The 18,835-nt window shown below is 42.2% G+C and overlaps 1 protein-coding gene across 1 annotated transcript; it reads left to right on the forward strand.

The window, feature by feature from the left end:
• The first annotated feature begins 611 nt into the window (after positions 1-611).
• mxra5a (matrix-remodelling associated 5a) lies at positions 612-13,581 on the forward strand. The gene is made up of 8 exons (XM_058615281.1): positions 612-999; positions 1,652-1,866; positions 2,042-2,168; positions 2,589-2,979; positions 3,708-7,682; positions 8,770-9,688; positions 9,764-10,090; positions 10,229-13,581. The coding sequence occupies exons 2-8, from the start codon at positions 1,676-1,678 to the stop codon at positions 11,814-11,816; spliced, it is 7,518 nt and encodes a 2,505-aa protein (XP_058471264.1). The 5' UTR covers positions 612-999; positions 1,652-1,675; the 3' UTR covers positions 11,817-13,581.
• The last annotated feature ends 5,254 nt before the right edge of the window (positions 13,582-18,835 follow it).

The raw sequence follows: 18,835 nt of genomic DNA on the forward strand, positions 1-18,835 counted from the left end.
CAACACCTGCTACTCATTGAGAAGAAGAAGAAAAAAACGATATGTGCTTTCACGTCAGAGTCTCTAATGACACCAGATTTGTCACTAGTCGCTTTTTTGAAAGTGAGTCTAGTGGGTTTTGACTACTCGCTAATTGAAAAAGTCGCTAATTTAGCAACAACTGAGTCATGGCGCGTTCCAGTTGTAGTTGGAAGTCGGAATTTCTGAGTTTTCACACTCTACGCTACTACTAAATCCGTTAGGCGCTGAGTATTGTTCAGCATTTATCCGTGGACATGTTGCTAAACTGTTTGTGGGCGCAAAATGCCATGTAGAGAGTTGCTATCGAGCGCTATTGCTAACAATGCCATATAGCCTGTAAATCAAATGGCCAAATGCTAACCATGGCTCAGTGCGTTATCTAGCCATATTTTTAGTTTGTTGTTTTTAAACTGTTTTCATTCTTTTATCCATAATTGTAATAAAGTAAAAAAATAAAATAAAGTAAATGTAGTAAAATAGGAGAAACGCTGCATTTGCTTCACACACTCTTTAAAACAAGGCTGTCTGTGTCTCCAGCCTCAGGTTTTCTGCTGCTTCTCCTCCAGCTGCCCATCTCACGGTCAGCTTTTCACTTTTATGTCACTTTTTTTCCACACATAGTTTCAGTGTGACTGGTCTACACTGACCCAGCATTGAACAGCACAGCGTTACTGTATCATATTCTCCGTCTGTGTAACTTGTGGCTCCTCCTGTTGCGTCTCCACGCTGCGCTTCGCTCCTGTTCTCTCACTCTTCCCTGCAGCTCCGCAGCGCTCACTGCCATTTACTGTAAATCAACTCGATGCTTACAGATGCCGCTGCATGCATCTTATCTCTTCCAGCGTCTGTTGCCTCGTCTTCAAAGTTAACGTTTTCTTTTTCTTCTTTTAACTTTGACGGTGTTTTTGCTTTTCCGTTTCATCCACGTGGAAATGGAATATGAGGAGTTTCCCAGAGAGACACTATCACTGGATTGAGGTAAGAGCTTCTTTTAATTTAATAACAATAATAAAAACAAGAAAAATATAACGTTAATTGAGCAATTATTAAGCAAGTTGGCCAATATTTGCAGCAGTGCAATGTTTTTACTAGGGGAGGTTAAGTTTTCACAGGATTACAGTAATAATCATTATTATGATCATTATTAATAATCAAAATAATAATTATGTTAATAAAAGATTTTAACATAAATTGGGGTATATTGTTTCATATTACTGGGTTATAGTTATTCAAATTAATTTCTATTGCTTATTTGCCTATTAATACTTATTAATACTATTCTGGAATGTAGTTTACAATAATATATTGTGTCATCTATTTAACTATCTATCTATCTGTAGAGATACAGTAAATATAATTTTTTTAACAATAATAATAAAGTATAGTGTTAATATTACAATCCTATTGCCTTTGGTTCCTACCTGCCTGTGTTTACAGGGGGGAACTATTAAAGGTGTGAGGTGTGAGGTTGATTAAATAGAGTTGGGTGTTAGTTGGTGATAATTAGTGGCCCTGAGTAAAAACAACTGTAAACCACAGTTCAGAGGATCCTACTACAACAACAACAACAACAACAATAATAACAGTAGTGGTCGTGTTGGTAACATCACTGTATTCATGACATGCACAGCTGCTGTGAGTGCTCCCCCTGAGGATGAAAATGGATCCTGCAGCTGTGTGCTTCCTCCACACACTGCTGGTGCTGATGGTTATACCCCCTGCCGCCTCTGTCTCCTGCCCCCGGCCCTGCTCCTGCCCACAACCTACTGAGCTCCACTGCACCTTCCGCTCCCTCGCTGCTATCCCAGCTGCTGTGTCTAGAAATGTGGAACGCATGAATCTGGGGTCAGTCCACTGATACCGATACTGTTACTTAAAACGTACCTGTTAGTTCATTGCTGTCAGTCACTGGACTGCAGCAAAAAAGAAAACTGCAAATCATTACCCAGGAATATTTGCTGTTTCTCATGAATGGACGTGTTGTGTATTGTTTCACCCGTTCTGGTTTTTGGTGTTTCAGGTTCAACAGCATTAAGATCACAGATAAATCACTGGCTGGTCTGAGGAGGCTGGAACTTCTGATGGTTCATGGAAACGACATGCAAAGTGTACCTGATGGAGCGTTCAAGGACCTTGTGTCTCTACAGGTATATTTTATTTCCAATAATATATCTACAACAAATACCCAAAATGAGTCTCTGAATATGTTCAACTTAACTTTCATTTTGTCTTTACTCACATTCTAAATGATCCTTTAAAAAGATTGAATAAACTTAACTTCCACAATATCTTAGAATATTTGAGGGAAAAGTAGTATAGCACAGCATACAATACATTTAATGAATTAAAATGTTCTGGTATCTTATTCTTAATTATTACAGTATGAATCCCATGAATTTGGTTTAAATACTTGCATGAAATAGAAATATTATACATGTGTCTTTTCATGGGAAAATCTGAAGTGTGATGGATGTCTTTGACTGGGTGTGGCAGAGTTGATAGGATTCATACTGTTGTGATTCCAATGATGACTTGCTTTCTTCTTGCTGCTCTGCTCACTGGTTTAGATGTTGAAGATTAGCTACAACAAACTGAAGGAGATCAACAGACACACCCTTCAGGGTCTGCGCTCGTTGGCCAGGTTACACCTGGACCATAATCAGCTGGAGTTCATCCACCCCGATGCCTTCCAGGGCCTCACCTCGCTGCGACTGCTACAGCTGGAAGGCAACCAGCTTCAGTTGCTGCACCCAGCGACGTTCACCACCTTCACCCTTATGAACCAGTTCCACGTCTCCACTCTGAAGCATCTCTTCCTGTCAGACAACAGACTTACATCACTGCCCTCCAAGTTAGTGGCTTCAATGCCTCAGCTGGAAAACCTGTACCTCCATGGGAACCCCTGGACCTGTGACTGCAACATGAGATGGATCCATGAATGGGATAAAACCTTGCCAGGTTAAATCTTTTGTTTGCTTTTGCTGAAAGAAAATAGCATAAGACAGTTCTTAATGAAAACATGGCTACGACAAGAAAATAGATTTTAGCCACTTGTAAAGGTTCATCTGATAAAATTGAAAGAATGTGTTTGTTGCTTTACTCTTTATCCTGCTGTTTTTTTCTTTTTATTTCTTTTCTTCTGACTGCAGGCTTTGTAAACTTCAAAGCCCACACAGAAAATCTGCGATTTGACATCATAGCACACAGGAGTTGTTGATCCACTGCTGCCTTCATCCCTAAGATCAGTTATGTTACTCTATGACTTTGGAGTTTTAAATTTGTTGTTCTGATTTACCTAAGCAACACATGTTTTGCAAAGAGGCAGCAGGAGACCAGCAGCTCCTGTGTCCCCACAAACTACACTGAATTTGTGTGGGAGATTGAGTGGTTTAGGAACCTCATTTTCCAACTGCAAATGGCTGTCTAATGGCAAGATAAAGAAGCAAAGATATCCTTATCCTTACGATATCGTAGACTTAAACATTACTTTTATCAGGTGAGGCTTTTATTTAGTGGCTAAAGTCTGTCCACACTGCAAGCCATGTTTTGAGTGAGGGCAAGCATCTGTGTCTCAAACTGGTTGTGAGTAATGACTATGTGTCACTACCTCACTTCAGTGAACCCCAACCTAAATGGTTTCACTGCTTCAAGTTTGTAACATTTTTTATTGTTTTCTTTTGCTTTAGGTGTCTTGAAATGTAAAAAGGACAGGGCCCTTCCCGGTGGACAGTTGTGTCCAATGTGTTCTTCTCCCAGGCACCTCCAGGAGAAAGAGCTCCAGGCTGTGGAGAACATGGTCTGCAGCAGCCCCGTCATCAGCTCTCCTCACAGGACTTCACCACCTGAGGACACTGAAAGCGAGGTCATGACTGCAGACACTTTCAGAGAACCATTTGGAAGCATCTCACTGGGTCTATCTGATGAACATGGTAATGAGGTGGATCTGGAGTGCAGTGTTGGCGAGCCAGGAGAAATGACCAAGATCAACTGGGAGCAGATGGACCAGCTCCTGCTGGCCTCTAACATCACTTTGTCAGTGGATCTCGAATGCCCCGTTGATAGAGAAAAGTATGAGCGGCTGTGGAGGCTAATTGCTTACTATAGCAATGTGCCAGCTCACTTACAAAGAAGGGCTATGCTCAGCAAAGAGCCTCATCCAACCTATGTGTATAAGCAGGACTCTGAGAAGGATGCCCTTTACTATACAGGTGTTAAAGTTAATGCCATGGCTCAGCCGGATTGGTTAATGCAGGCTTCTGCAGACTTGCAGCTGAACAGACTTCAGTCATCTGCCAAAACAGTGAAACTGATCCTCGGCTTGGATCTCTCTCAAACAGTGGAGGTGGAGCAGATGCAGAGACAGAAAAGGAACTGGGTCTTGATCGAGTCAACAAACATGACTCATAAAGTGTCTACTGCTATCCTGGGAAACCCAAGTCAAATGGACTGTAAAGTGCACAGTTCTGAGCAAGCTGTTATTCAGTGGATACTACCAGAGGGCTCCAAAGTAAAAGCCCCGTTCAGCAGTGCAGACAACAGGGTGTCTGTATCCAGTGAAGGGAGGCTGGTCATTAAATCAGTCAGCCACACAGATGCAGGAATTTACTACTGCATCGCCAAGGTTCATGGAGACCTGGCTGTCCTGCCGTTTTATCTGACAGTGCAGGAGACCGCCAGCTCTCCTCCAGGAGAGGATGCCTTAGTATCCCCGACTGAGGTATTTGTAGGAAACCCCATTTCCTTGCCCTGCTCAGCATCTGGCTCCCCTGATGCTGAAATTACCTGGATTTTACCAAATAAGAGCATAGTTAGTATCCAAGACAAATCTGCACAAGCTTTTGTCCACCCCAATGGCACCCTTCATATCCCACAGGCTCACCTTTCAGACAGTGGTCATTACAAATGCATTGCCATTAATCAACATGGTGTGGATACACTGACTGCAAAAATCACTGTCATCAGGCGTAAAGGGCTGATAAGACCGTTAAGAAAGTTTCCTGTGAGACCCCAGTCAGCATCAGGCGTCAACACTCAGATTCAAGTTCTCACAGATGATACAGAGGCATCAGGTGACATGGAAGTAAATCAGAAAGTATCTCAAGTGAGCCGACAGGATCCTGTGAGAAGAATTCCAACAGGTTTGGCTCCAGGGAGGAGGGGCATCCATCCATCAAGGAGTACATGGCGGAGGCCACCAGTGCTTGGAAGGCCAACTGTCCCACACACTGAAGACAGGAAGCCTATAGTTGATAACAGGAGGAGGATTAATATGTCAAAAAGGAAAATAGACCGAGAGCAATGGGCTCATATTTTTGCTAAAATCAGAGACAGAAATGGTCAGAGTAACGTGACATCACCACCAGTGCGGCACACAACAGAGAGCAGGCTTACTGATCAGACAACACAGGCACAAGAAACTACTGAAGGATCATCAGATGACACGACTGTGGAGGAGAATGAGAGCCAAGATGACCTCACAATAACACCCACTCCAGTGCCACATACACAAATTAAAGCTAATAAGCCCAATATACAACGCCAGGAAACCGATGACATGGCTAATCACTACAATGCACATAGTACACATAAAATGACATCAAACAGTCAGCACACACACATTACACACGCTTCAGTAGTGCCAAACACAATGCAGACTCCATCCAGTGTACCGCACACAAGCCACGATAGAAACTTGGATCCATACAGCACTTCAAGCAGTATATCCTCCCTCCCTCAAACCACATCTGTTCCCCTACATGCTGTCACTGTCTGGCAGTGGGAAACAAACAGTGACAGCAATAGTACATTTTCTCAAAGACAGAATCATAGCAAAGATACAGATGTTAATGGAGTCAAAGCAGTGGATTGGTCCAAGGCATCTGAGAGAAGTGAGAATTTAGTGAAGCCCAGTGTCGCTGCCAGTGCTAATAATGACAGAGAGCTTTCTTCAAGTGGAAGTCAAACGATCCCTTCAGTTGACCCAGTTGAATCAGACGGAAGCCAAGAAGAAAATGGAAACAATGTGAGTGAGACTGCAACCTCACGGCTGCATACTCAGCCACAGGACACAACACTGCTCACAGCAACAGCTCCAACAACTGCCCTTGTGCCCGAACCTGTGGCACAACTTCCCCCACGTCTCAGACATCCAAACTCCAGGAGAAGGAATGGGATTCGGAGGAGAAGACCAAACAAAAGGAGACAAAAGTTGAATGAAACCCCCCACTTTATTGCTTCCACGCCTGAAAATGCTCCCCTAGAAACAGTCCAGACCACTGCCTCTTCCAGAGAGCTAAAAATAGAACCATTAGAAGTTACAACGGCAATATTCAATACCACTATTCCATTCACCGGGAGCCAAGCAGTATCATCAGGCAGTCTGAGTCATAATGAAAACACAGTCTCCAGGCTGAACAACGAGCCAACCACCAAGCCCCCTTCACGATTAACTTCACCCCCAAAAATGAAGGATAGTCTTCAAAGCTCTGCCAAACCACTTTTTAATCACACATCAGTGGCACCATCATTTCCAACAGCCTCTCCAACAGTGGGTCATGGAAAGATGAGTGTGCAAACAGCCTTGAGACTTTCAGAAAGTGCATCTCTTCCAAGAGGCTTTGATACACTGACATCAACCACTCAGCAGATATTTACAGTCAGCACTTTTCCACTGGGCAGACTTTTAGAAACACAAAGGGCAAGCACTACAGAACAACCTGATGGATCTGTGCCAATTTCTGGCGGCTCCTCTGTGGTTTTTCAAACTACAACAGTGCAAACAGATGTAGATCATGATCAGTTAAACCATCACTATGCTCCCACTGAAAAGGATGGGGGGAAAACGCTTGTGAAAGACAGTGGGATGCAATTGTCTCTACCGCCACCCCCAACTGCCTCATCTGCTTCCTTGATTAGGAATGAAGTCAAAACAACTACTGGATACACTTCTCCTAGTTTGCCTTTTGAGGATGATTTGGAGATGAAAGAGGTTACCACCGAGAAAGCCAAACAGCCTGGGAGGTATTATCAAACTCCCAGTCAAAGCACTCTAAGCAGTGAGTCAAAGGTTGATCTGCTTCTTAAAGGCACAACAGATATTGTCATGGTTGATGATCCTGTCGTAAGTACCACCATAACATCATCTCCCCCTGAGACCTCATCAAGACCTGATGCTGTGACCCCATCCACAGAAGTGTCAGGTGTCACAGTACCATCTTCCACAGCAGCTACAGTGGAGTACTCGCCAAAGGCCACTACTATAGAGACTCCTCGCATCACAGTTAACCACAGTCAAGACCAGCAAATCAAAGAAATCGTTACAGAGGCAGACAACCATCCTACAACCCAGTCACCTGACCACAAAATGACTTCCCCAGCCTTAAAACTGAGCAGGGGGCAGACAGTCACTCAGGAAGCCACTTCTGCCCCAGCAATTACTACAATCCAGACCAATCCATTTAGAGAGAGACTGCAAACGAGCACTCAGGATGTGTCCACAATGCACCGACTACCTGGACAAGGATCTATTCCAAGAGGGAAGCCAAGGATAATGAAGAGCAATTCCCAAACATTCACTGTGAAAGCTGAAACAGATGCTCAGCTTCCCTGTGAGGCTCAGGGCGAACCAAAGCCCTTCCTGTCATGGACTAAAGTTGCGAGTGGTATGTATGACTAAAACTCTGAACTGACACTTCCTTCTTTCAAAAGACAGAGTATAATAAAAGTTATACATACAAACATGATTTATTTGATGTATCTTGTATATGATAATATGACATTTATTTTATTACTGCACAAGAGTAGATGATCTTTCTGACACAACAGACAATACAGCATGTAAAATGAATCCTCAAAGCCAGATAAAATGCCTTTGCACATGAGTGGCGAGGCTGCCAGAATTGTGCATTATTTGTTGGTGAATTTATTAATTATTTAAAGTTTAAGAATCTGGGGGGAGAAAGCAGGTGGAGTCAGTGTTAGGCAAAGATCAGCTGTTGCTCAGTCATTTTACAGACTACAAAGAAAAAGTAGTACTTAAAGAGAGGAAGAAATTATTTTTTGTTTCAGGAGCTTAAACTGTAACACTTTTCTTTTCAGATTTGGATAATCTGTTAGCCATTTTGAAAATTTGAGTCCCAGCTCTGTGCATTTGCTGATTTTAGTATATTTAATGTCACAGATGGGAATAGATGTTTACCTGTAACCAGCAAAAGTTGTATTTGAATTCATTTTTTACTTAAGTCCAAATAATATGAATAAAATCTCAATACTGCTGAGTTAAAATCTGTCCCCATTGCCTAGATCCAGGTTTGATATGTGGATAAATTATACTAATAAAATGTGCAAAGGCCTTAAATTACTTTGCAAAATTCTGTACCATGTTTTTGGCAGCGGTGAGCATAAGGGCATATTATGGTTATGGAAAATCAACTGTTTAATGTAGTGTTTAAGGTAAAACACTTGTTTGCTGTGATTATTACATATAGTCTCCTGCATTCAAGAATGATGCCTCACACAACTATCATCAAATTCACCTCCACACAGAAACTTTCCCTTTTCTTAACAAAAAGCTGTGCCTCTACCTCACACAACCCTAACCCTAACCCTATTGACTGTAATGCAAATGATAAATTATTATTTATTATGCTAAATAACCCTAACTCAAATGACCCTGAGCCAGTTTTGGATTGTTTGGTTCACCTGAGTGATACTGTCATGTTTGAATTATGTGTTTTTTCATTTGTACAGGGGCAAGTATCGCTCAGAACACCAAGGTTCACAGGTTTGAGGTCCATCCAAACGGAACCTTAATCATCAGGAAGATACAACACATTGACGGGGGCCAGTACTTATGCACGGTCCAGAACCAGTATGGTGCAGACAACATAGTGGCCAACCTCATTGTTCTGTCTCAACACCCACGGGTGCTTCAGCCTCGCAGCAGAGAAATCACAGTCCACCTCGGTGGGAAAGTGGATTTGGAGTGTAAAGTGGAAGGAGATCCCGTGCCTATTGTTACATGGATGCTCCCAAACCATGTCCATATAACTGCTGCCTCGACTGGTTTGTCCCCCCAACAGCGTTTGGCTGTCCTGGATAATGGAACCCTCCGGATCAGCCAGGCCAGTTACACAGACAGAGGGATTTATAAGTGTATCGGCAGCAATGCGGTCGGAGCAGTTTCTGTCTCAGTTCATCTTCAGGTTTCAGCATTGCATCCTGTGATTCAGCAGATAAAAACTGAAAATATTACCCTCTCGGAAGGCACCAATGCTTACATTCATTGCACGGCAACAGGTGTCCCTCAGCCTGTCGTCCGCTGGATGACACCTGACGGCATCCAGCTCACTGCTTCCCAGTTTTTGACTGGGCGCAATCTCATGGTCTTTCCCAATGGGACACTCAACATACAGAAATTGGGCCCTGGAAATGTTGGTAAATATGTGTGTTCAGCCAGTAACACAGTGGCGACCAGCAGGAGGACTGTGATGCTGACAGCACGGAAGAATCTTTCTTCCTCCAAAGCCAGTATCATTTCATCATCACCGAAGAACACAGACGTGATGTATGGTAATACACTGCTACTCAACTGTGTGGCAACAGGAGAGCCAAATCCTTGGATTGTCTGGAGGACACCATCTAAGAAACTGGCGGATGCTCAATACAGGTAAAAAAAATCCATGTGCTGATCTTATTCCCCTTCAATCTCTGTTCAATGTTTGAATCCTCCTGTTTTTTGTAGTTTTGACCCCAGGATCAAGGTCTTCCGCAACGGCACCATGGCCGTTCGTTCTGTGACTGACAAGGACAGCGGCGACTACTTGTGCGTGGCGCGTAACAAGATGGGCGATGACTACGTTCTGCTGCGTGTCAATGTTCTGACAAAGGCAGCCAAAATTGAACAGAAGCAGCAGCGGTCCAGTCAGGAGGTGCTGTACGGCGGAGATTTAAAGGTGGACTGTGTGGCGTCTGGTCTCCCCAACCCTGAGATCAGTTGGGCACTGCCAGATGGTACCATGATCAACCCTGTGAAACAGAGGGAACGTGTCAGTGGAGGACGCAGTCGCAGGTATGAACTGAGATTTAAAATAGGTTTCACCAAAAAAAATGCATATGCAAAATGTCATTGTGTATTTGAATGTTGTTAACTGTGCTTGTAACTGTGTATTAATCCATATTTCTGTGCTACCCTCTGCTTGTATTGTAGGTATCTGGTGTTTGACAATGGGACATTGTATTTCAACGATGTCGGCATGCCAGAAGAAGGTGACTACACCTGTTATGCCGAGAACCAACTTGGAAAGGATGAGATGAAGGTCAGTGTCAAGGTCAAGGTTGCAACTTATCCGCCAAAAATCCAGGATAAGAACCAAAAGACTGTCAGGGTTTTCTATGGTGAAACAAGTACAATTAGATGTAACGCCAAAGGGGATCCAACGCCAGTCATTACATGGATATCCCCAACAAACAAAGCAATTTCCCCTGCATTAGAAAAATATCAGATTCTGGATGACGGGACATTGGTTGTTCTAAAGGTCCAACGTTCTGATGGAGGTAACTACACCTGCATGGCCAGAAATAGTGCAGGACATGACCATAAAGTGGTCAGGATGGAGGTCATGGTAACAACTCCAATGATCAACGGCATAAGAGAAACCAGCAGTGTCAAAATAACAGCTACCCAGGATCAGAGGAAGCTTGTGGACTGCGTGGCAGCAGGAACCCCTAAACCTCGCATCATGTGGGTGCTTCCAGGAAATGTGATCCTCCCTGCACCATACTACAGCAACAGAATGACAGTTCACCAAAATGGTACCCTGGAAATTCGGTCACCCAAGAGGACAGACTCAGGGCAGCTAACTTGTATCGCTCGAAATGAAGGAGGCGAGGTCAAGCTCGTGGTTAATCTGGATGTGAAAGAGGTTGTTGAGAAGCCAAAAATCAGAGGTACCAAAATAGAAAGCCTGTCACTGACTGTGGGGAATACCATGACTTTAAACTGCTCATTTGAGGCCTCAACACAACCTCACGTCACTTGGATCTTACCTAATGGCACACCATTGCTTAACAGTGCTCGATTCCTGAAGTTTTTCCATCGGCATGATGGCTCTTTGGTCATCAGTAATCCGTCTGTGGGTGAAGCTGGTATGTACCGCTGCCTGGGGCGCAATTCTGGAGGTTTTGTGGAGCGTACAATCAGACTGTCTCCAGGAAGAAAGCCAGAGATCATCAACAAATACCACTCTCCTGTTAATGTCAAGATTGGTGAAAGATTATTGCTCCATTGTTTAACCAGTGGTGAACCCCTCAGATTAGCATGGACGCTACCCAGTGGGGTTGTTCTCAATCGGCCACAAAGAGCTGGACGATACTCTGTCCTTCCCAACGGGACACTTGCAATACAGCAAGCATCAGTTTATGACCGAGGATCCTACGTATGCCGAGCTGCCAATGAGTATGGTAGCTCTCTGCTTCCTGTTACAGTAACTGTGATTGCATACCCACCACGGATTACCAATGGCCCTCCTTCTGTGACCTACGCCAAACGTGGAGTTGCTATTCAGCTGAACTGTGCAGCAACAGGGATGCCCAAAGTGGAGGTAGCATGGGAAACGCCCAATAAAATGCGCTTGGCTGTCAGCGCACAGCCTCGTCTTTTTGGGAACAAGTATCTCCAACCACAGGGTTCCCTCATCATCCAGGACCCGACACCAAGAGATGCTGGCACGTACCGGTGCACGGCACGGAATGCCATTGGCACAGACTCTAAGGCAACATTTCTCAATGTGTTTTGAAGGATTTCACTGTTCATAGCGGTTGATGCCGTACTGTATGCCCAAGCAACTGCCTGGTTAAAAGCAGCTAATGTTTTTAATGATCCAAATGTAAAAACTGCTGTCGCAATGATGAAACAAAGAGTTGATTAGAACTTGCAGTGGTGCTTTGAGTGTTTGCTGTATAGTGATCAGAGGTTCATTGGTGTTTCGTGCACCATAGCTTGCAGTTTCTACCATTGCGTGTATATTCCTCATTACTGGGAAATATCACTCAGCTTTTCTTCTTCATTGGGCAATTTAGGCTTTAGGCCAATGATTTGTATTGTCCATTTTACATGTATATAAGACACTTAGGATCACAGTTCAGGTTTTTTTGGTGTGGTTGTATGAGGTGCTTAAATATTTTCTCCACACACAAAAGTCCATTAGGAAAATCAGATAATTTTACATTAAGGCACACAGGAGTTGTTGATCCAAGTTCAAATGTGTTATTTTGTGACTACGGTTTTTGAAATGGTTTGGTCAGATTAACATAAGTGACCCAGACAAAGCACCAGTCCACCAGCAGCTCCTGTGTCCCTGCAAGCTAAAGACACAGCTTTTCTCTGGGGGCTTTGGTTTGCGAGATTGAGCGAGTCACAAGCATAAGTTTCCATTTGGAAAAGAACAGAATATGTATTCCTAAAATATCAACTAATAGACTCAAGCGGGCTTAGATTTTATTAGGTCAGCATTTTGTCCCTGCAAGCAGTAATTTATAAAACCGCACATCTAAAAAACTACAACTATCACTTTAATATGGCCAAAAATGTAAGTAAAATGGTCCCTGCTCTTATGAGTATGTGCATTGCAGTCTGAGGTTAATGATACAAATTGTCCCACAGTGAAAACATACTAAAGTTTTTTTATTATTATTATTATTGTTATTGTTATTATTATTATTATTATTATTATTACACTGGCCATAAAAAAACTACTTATTTTGCACATTTTCACTGGTTTGGATAGTTATGCCTTGTACTTTTATACACAGACACAGGGGAGTAAACACATAAAATGTAACTACCAATGATAAACTATTTGAATTTTACCAATAAAACTGGGAAAAACCTGGAATTAGTGCAACACAAAACTGTTTTGCCCTCACATTTGCTCCAAATCAGGTGATCGACCTCTTGCTATTTGTTCCACTCAAAGTATGTTGCAGTCTTTTTCCGCTCTGTGGTGTCCTTAGCTGTGCACATGTACCTTTGCTTTCATGACATAGTTCAGTTACGTTGACAATGACAGATAATGTCCAGCTATAAGGAATTACGTAGCTTCTCATTTTAAGTATTGTTTAACTTAATTAAAACATGGATTTTAACTATGTTTAATGTTGCTGGGGTTGTTTTTAAGGTGTGCTTTGAGACATTTGTGTGTGTATTTTATAGTCAATCAGAGTGTTTCTTAATCGTGGTTGACCCTGGTTTTCCTGCCTCAACACACCTGTGTCATATGGGTCAGTATCAGGTTTTTGCAGCGCTTGATTGACCCTTTGACTCAGTCGTGTTGAAACAGGGAACTGTCTAAAACATGCAGGACCAAGACTGAAAAACTCTGATCCATCACAAGTGCCATATATATCCACAGCAGTATCCTGCGCTCAGCAGTGCGCACCATCTTTAAATCTGCATCCGAATATGCTGATGCAAGTTCATTTGTAAATTATGTCTGTGACAGACTGTGATGCGCAGCAATTTTCTCAGAGTTAAATAAAAGAAGTCCATTCTTTTCTACTACACTTAGAGTCAAGAAGCAAAAACTTCTTCTTTTTTTTATTGCTGAGGCAGGGAAAAGCAAAAGATGATGACTCAAGAACGTTTGCCACTGTACTACTGTACAAAAAACAAAGAAAAAAGACATCCTTGTGTGGGAATAATGTTTTTAAAATAACATGGAACTATCCAAAAAAAGAAGGAAAAGGCTTTAGGGATAGAAGCTATAGGTGGACGACATATATAAATGAAGCGTTTTTGTTCTTTGTGGTGAAATTAATCAACAGAAAATGTTCATGTCCAGCCAAAGCAACAGAAGATGAAATGAAAAAGTGCTCAACATAGCATTTTGAGGAAAAGGGGAAGTAGGTCACCATTTGTTTGATGAGGAGAAACGATGCTGTCATTGCTCTGGGAATGCAGCTGTAGTTTACTCCTTAGAAGAAAAAAGACATCTGGATGTGGAAATCTCCCATTAGTTCAGCAGATTCGGCCTGAGTGAGTCCGTCGTGTTTAGTATCAGTAACTGTGTTGGTTACTGGAGATCAAACTACCAACAAAATGATCTTAAGCTTTCTTCTTGAGGATGATGTCAGCATTTTCCACCCGACCGAAAAAAAATAACTGATTAGACTTCAGTGATGAATGTGTGACTAAAGAGGTCGGACAGCTGAAGCTGTGTTCATGACCTCCTTGTGTTATAAAGTTATTTATGACCCATGGTCTGCTGGAATATAGTTTGGAAAACTTGCATAGGTGCTCATCTGTTTCCCGTCATGTGTGAGTGGATTTTACAGTCAGTCTAGACATTTATCAGCATTCAGAGGTGCCACCTTTTAAAGTTGCTTACATATGACCGTGTAACAGTTCTCTCTTCAGTTAGTCACAGCAGTGATAGTTACAGTAGACTGACACAGGGAGATGTAGGGTTTTTGGGACCTGTTAACCTCAAACAACTTTGATTGCTACATACTGAAGTACAGTTTACACACAGTGATTCACCCTCAAATGGGTTGCAGGAGATTATTTTTGGGGGTCCCCAACACATTTGCAGAATTTTCCCAACGTTTTAGTTGAGATTTTATGTGTATATGTTTCAAATAACGTGCATTAAATTAAGTTGCAATTCATTTACCCAACATTTCTTTGAAGTTATTCCTTTACCGATTCAAAATAAAATTAAGTGACTGTAAATGAGTTGCTAAATTTTGGGCAAAAATGCAGTGCCATTAGTGTCTATTTTATTAAGAAACTGCAGAACACTGCTGTGCTTTTGTTGCTCTTGAACAATTTTAGAAATAAAAAAAAATCTGTTTACAAAGGTAACCAGTCACTTAAATATGCATAGTTATTTTTATATACACATATCTCTATCAGTTTAGTGTGCCCTTTTCTGATTAAAATAAAGATTTATTATCAAAATGAAATCAAAATCCAGTTATTAACATTCAGTTTATGCTTTATTTAATTTATTTTTATTTATTTTTTATCTCACATAGCCCCGTTTGAGTGCTTTAGTGAGTTAAAAACACTAGTGTGATCATCGTATGACTGGAGATCTTCACATTCACTCTTCCGTCTGTCACTGATGGATCATTTAAAGCTTCAGCATCAGCTGCGGAGACTTTCATGATCAACATCAGTGTACATGTCTGAGCAACAGAGATGCTGCGTGTGTTTGAAGAGCGTTTCAAAGCTCTGCTCGGTCAGAAGGCATGAGCCTCACTGTGTATGTGTGTGTGTGTGTGTGTGTGCAGCGTCGATGTAGATTCCTTGCTAATGAAAGAAACGCCGGGCAAACTCTGTGATATTTTGATCATGTATTTGTAATATACTGCTTGTTTTTCAGTCTGTTTACATCAGTACTGAGTTCCCTTCATGAACGCATGTGTTCATATAAATCATATGATCATCAGTCGCAGAAAATGAGCCGCGAAGAAGTGGCTTTGGCAGTATTTTGTGTTCAGCACTCAGTAAATCTGACTTTTCACAGTCTGCATACAGAATATTGCACTGAAGCACATCTATTATTCAGCTTTTAATGTTACCTGGATGAATAAGGTTCACGTATTTGTCCCTCGCTCAGAGTCCAAAATCAAAAATAAATGAAACAGGAGTCAGAGCCAGAGTGCTTTACAGAAGCAAAATGCTTTGACAACTCAAAATGGGACAGAAAAAGACACAGCATAAGACAAAGAACATGTAAGACATAATAAACGGCCACATGCGATCACACAGCATCAGGACTGAAAGCAAGATTGAAAAGATGAGACTTTAAATTGGACAGTTCCAGAGTCTTTGTCATTCATTAAAGGAATACTTCACCGACCACTTTGCATTTAGCTTTGTATTACTAGAATGGTTGTAGTATTTTCTCAACTCAGGGGAAACTCGGGTTATTCCTTTAACCTGATACAGTAGTTTAGTTTGTTTTTTATGTAATTTAAATTTTGCAGTTAGATACAATTTACAAATTAAAAAGTTAGATGAGCTGAAATGAAGTTTGATATTTTATTTATTTGACTTTGTGGGGGGAAAAAAAAGCTTAAATTCACTGTTATAGGTTGCGATTCATCATTTAAAATGGAGTTTTTCTTGCCTCAAACACCAACCCGACCACTTGACAATCTGATTTAGAGCATTTCTCCTCTGTAGAGACAACATTCCGAAGCATGCGATCCGACAAAAAAAGACAAAGCCTAATTAAACTAAAGTACAAAACAAAGTCAACATGTTTTTGTTTTGTTGTCAATGAATTTGATTCAGACAATAGAGAATGATGGATTCATTGCTGGAAACACATCTGCTTCAGAGTGGTGGAAATGTCTGCACGTGTTGACTGAGCCTTTAGTTAAGTGGCTAATATTTGTTTTTCCTCGTGACCACAGTGGCAGCCATGTTCTCAGTCAAAGTGAACATCTGTGTCTCGCTCTTTTCTTCTGGGCACAGACTGTATCACAATCTCACTTCAAAAAACAACAACCCTTAACTATTCCTTTAATTGCTATACGCTGTGGATCTGCTTTGTACAAAAAAAAAAACAGATTTCAGCAGCTGTATCCTAAATGTTGAACCTTGGATCATCTCCTGCTCTGGGAGTTAGAGAGTAGAGACAGATGTGAAAATGCTTATCAGCTTTTATTGCTGCTGAATTCAGTAAATATAGAATTTCACAGGATTTACGTCTAATCTACAAGTTCTGGACCCCAACGGTGAATTCTTCTCCTCTGAAGATATCTCGGCAGTAAGAAGCGACAATTTGATGTGAAATCCTCCTCGAGTGGCATCTGCTCACTGAAATGCTTACTTGTCTAATTGTGGGAACCTGGTTTGTGGCCCAGTTTTGAGTCGAACTTCCTGGCACCGCGAGGGCCAGCTCCGCCCAGCTGCTCCGCCCCGTCAGGAGCTTTTGGAATGATCGCTCCATACTCCCCTCCACAGCTGACTGTCATTATTCTTGCAGTCCCCACTTAGCCAAATTGCAAATTGCAAAAAAAAAAACGCGGGTCATTAGAATACGAAGCCACTGGCTGAACCGCTGATCAAATTAGCGGCGGCTTAGAGCATGAATCAAAATAGTCCTGAGACTGCTACCACACATGATGAGGAGACGGTTCACTGAGCCCAAAACATATGGAGGTGCTTAGGATTGTCTGTCACTTATTACATTTTCTGAGGGGGGGGGGGGGGGGGGGGGGGGGCATGCATCTCATCCACTGAGTCTGACTGGCATGGACACGCAGTCTGCACACACACACTGTTTTGTTCTGTTCCATCACAAACAGCCTTGTCCTCAATCATCACTGCATCTCAGACACTCCATCAGTCAGACAGCTCCATGACGGGGGACATTATCAAGACTTTATTTCATCTTAACAGACACACAGAGGTGGGAAGCATTGTTTTTAAAGTGATCCTTCAAGGTTATTTTTTTTTTTTGAAGTGTCTTTGTGTTTGAAATGGCTGCCACACTGATTTTTAGCCACTTCACAAAATTCTCACCTTATAATAACATTTACATTTAAGCGTTTAGCAGACGCTTTTATCCAGAGCGACTTACAAAAGAGGAGTAAGATACAAAGAAGTCTTGGAAAGAAATCCACTCGACAGGAACAGTGGACTGAAAGAGGCAGAAGGAGTTAGTGCAGGGGAGGGGGTAAGGTAAGTGCTAGGACAGAAGATGCTCTTGGAAGAGCTGGGTCCTCAAGAGCTTCTTGAGGATAGACAGGGACGCACCTGTTCTGCTTGTGATCATTCCACCAGCACAGAAGGACACACGAAGATGTTATTATGTATCGTTGGCTTGGCTGGGGAGACCAGCAGTTCCATTTTGGAGAGGTTTAGCTGGAAGTGGTGGGCTTTCATCCATGCAGATATGTCAGAGAGACAATCTGAGATTCGTGCTGGTCGTCAGGTGGGAATGACACTATCCTAAGACTGTTTGATATTTAATCTCACCAGTTCTCAGGCATTTCTGACTTTAGTTTTTCTCATTTTTGTTAACCACTCGCTGTCCCTTTTGAGAAAATCACTGATTTTGCATCACGGTACACAGGTGTTGTTATCCACTGCTGCCTCCATCAGTCACTTCAAATGTGTCATTTTGTGACTCCAGTGTATAAAATCCTTTTGGTTTCGATTTACATCGGTGTCACAAGCTAACCTAACGGGGCAGCAGTAGACCAGCAGCTCCAGGTTCTCCACAAGCTAAAAATGATGATTTTCTCCATGGACTTTGGTGCGTGAAAGTGGGCAATTCTTGTCAGTAAGGGGGATAAAATGGCAAAAAGACACTCCGCATCAGCATTGACTATGTGTCAGTACCTCACACGAGCACACTTAAATGAAACTAGTGCTATCCCTTTAGAATAATACAGAATAAACAAGCGAGGAAAGACAACAGAATGGGACCCAGATGCTTCATCTAGACCAAACAGCTTGGAGCTCCTGGTTATTTGACCAAGCGTGTCATTCAGTTCCACTTCAGTTTCACTTCCAAGCACGTATAGGTGTCATTCCCTTGCTGTCAAAACAAATACACACTCGGTCTCTATGGTGAAATTCTTTTGTGGGGTCAGTGCTGGTTGCCTGTGACGTCGGTGAATAGTGTGCGTTGATTTGATTTATTTCTATTTATTTTTATTTTTTTGGGATTGGGTTGCTCTTGAAGCAGATGCACAAGCGGTTGAGTTTTAGCTCAGTAAGGAGAGTTAACCAGAAACAGGTTTTGACATGTTTCTAGTCCAAATATGAATTGCTGTCCATTTACATCAGATAATT

This window comes from Solea solea, chromosome 2, assembly GCF_958295425.1.
Source record: "Solea solea chromosome 2, fSolSol10.1, whole genome shotgun sequence".
NCBI lineage: Eukaryota > Metazoa > Chordata > Actinopteri > Pleuronectiformes > Soleidae > Solea > Solea solea.

What these genes read in the sequence shown, in the direction of transcription:
- mxra5a (XM_058615281.1), top strand. Translation starts at nt 1,676, where the DNA reads ATGAAAATGGATCCTGCAGCTGTGTGCTTCCTCCACACACTGCTGGTG. An exon ending in ATGGGATAAAACCTTGCCAG is followed by an intron (nt 2,980 to 3,707) that starts GTTAAATCTTTT and finishes CTTTTGCTTTAG; the next exon opens with GTGTCTTGAAATGTAAAAAG. An exon ending in ATGGACTAAAGTTGCGAGTG is followed by an intron (nt 7,683 to 8,769) that starts GTATGTATGACT and finishes TCATTTGTACAG; the next exon opens with GGGCAAGTATCGCTCAGAAC.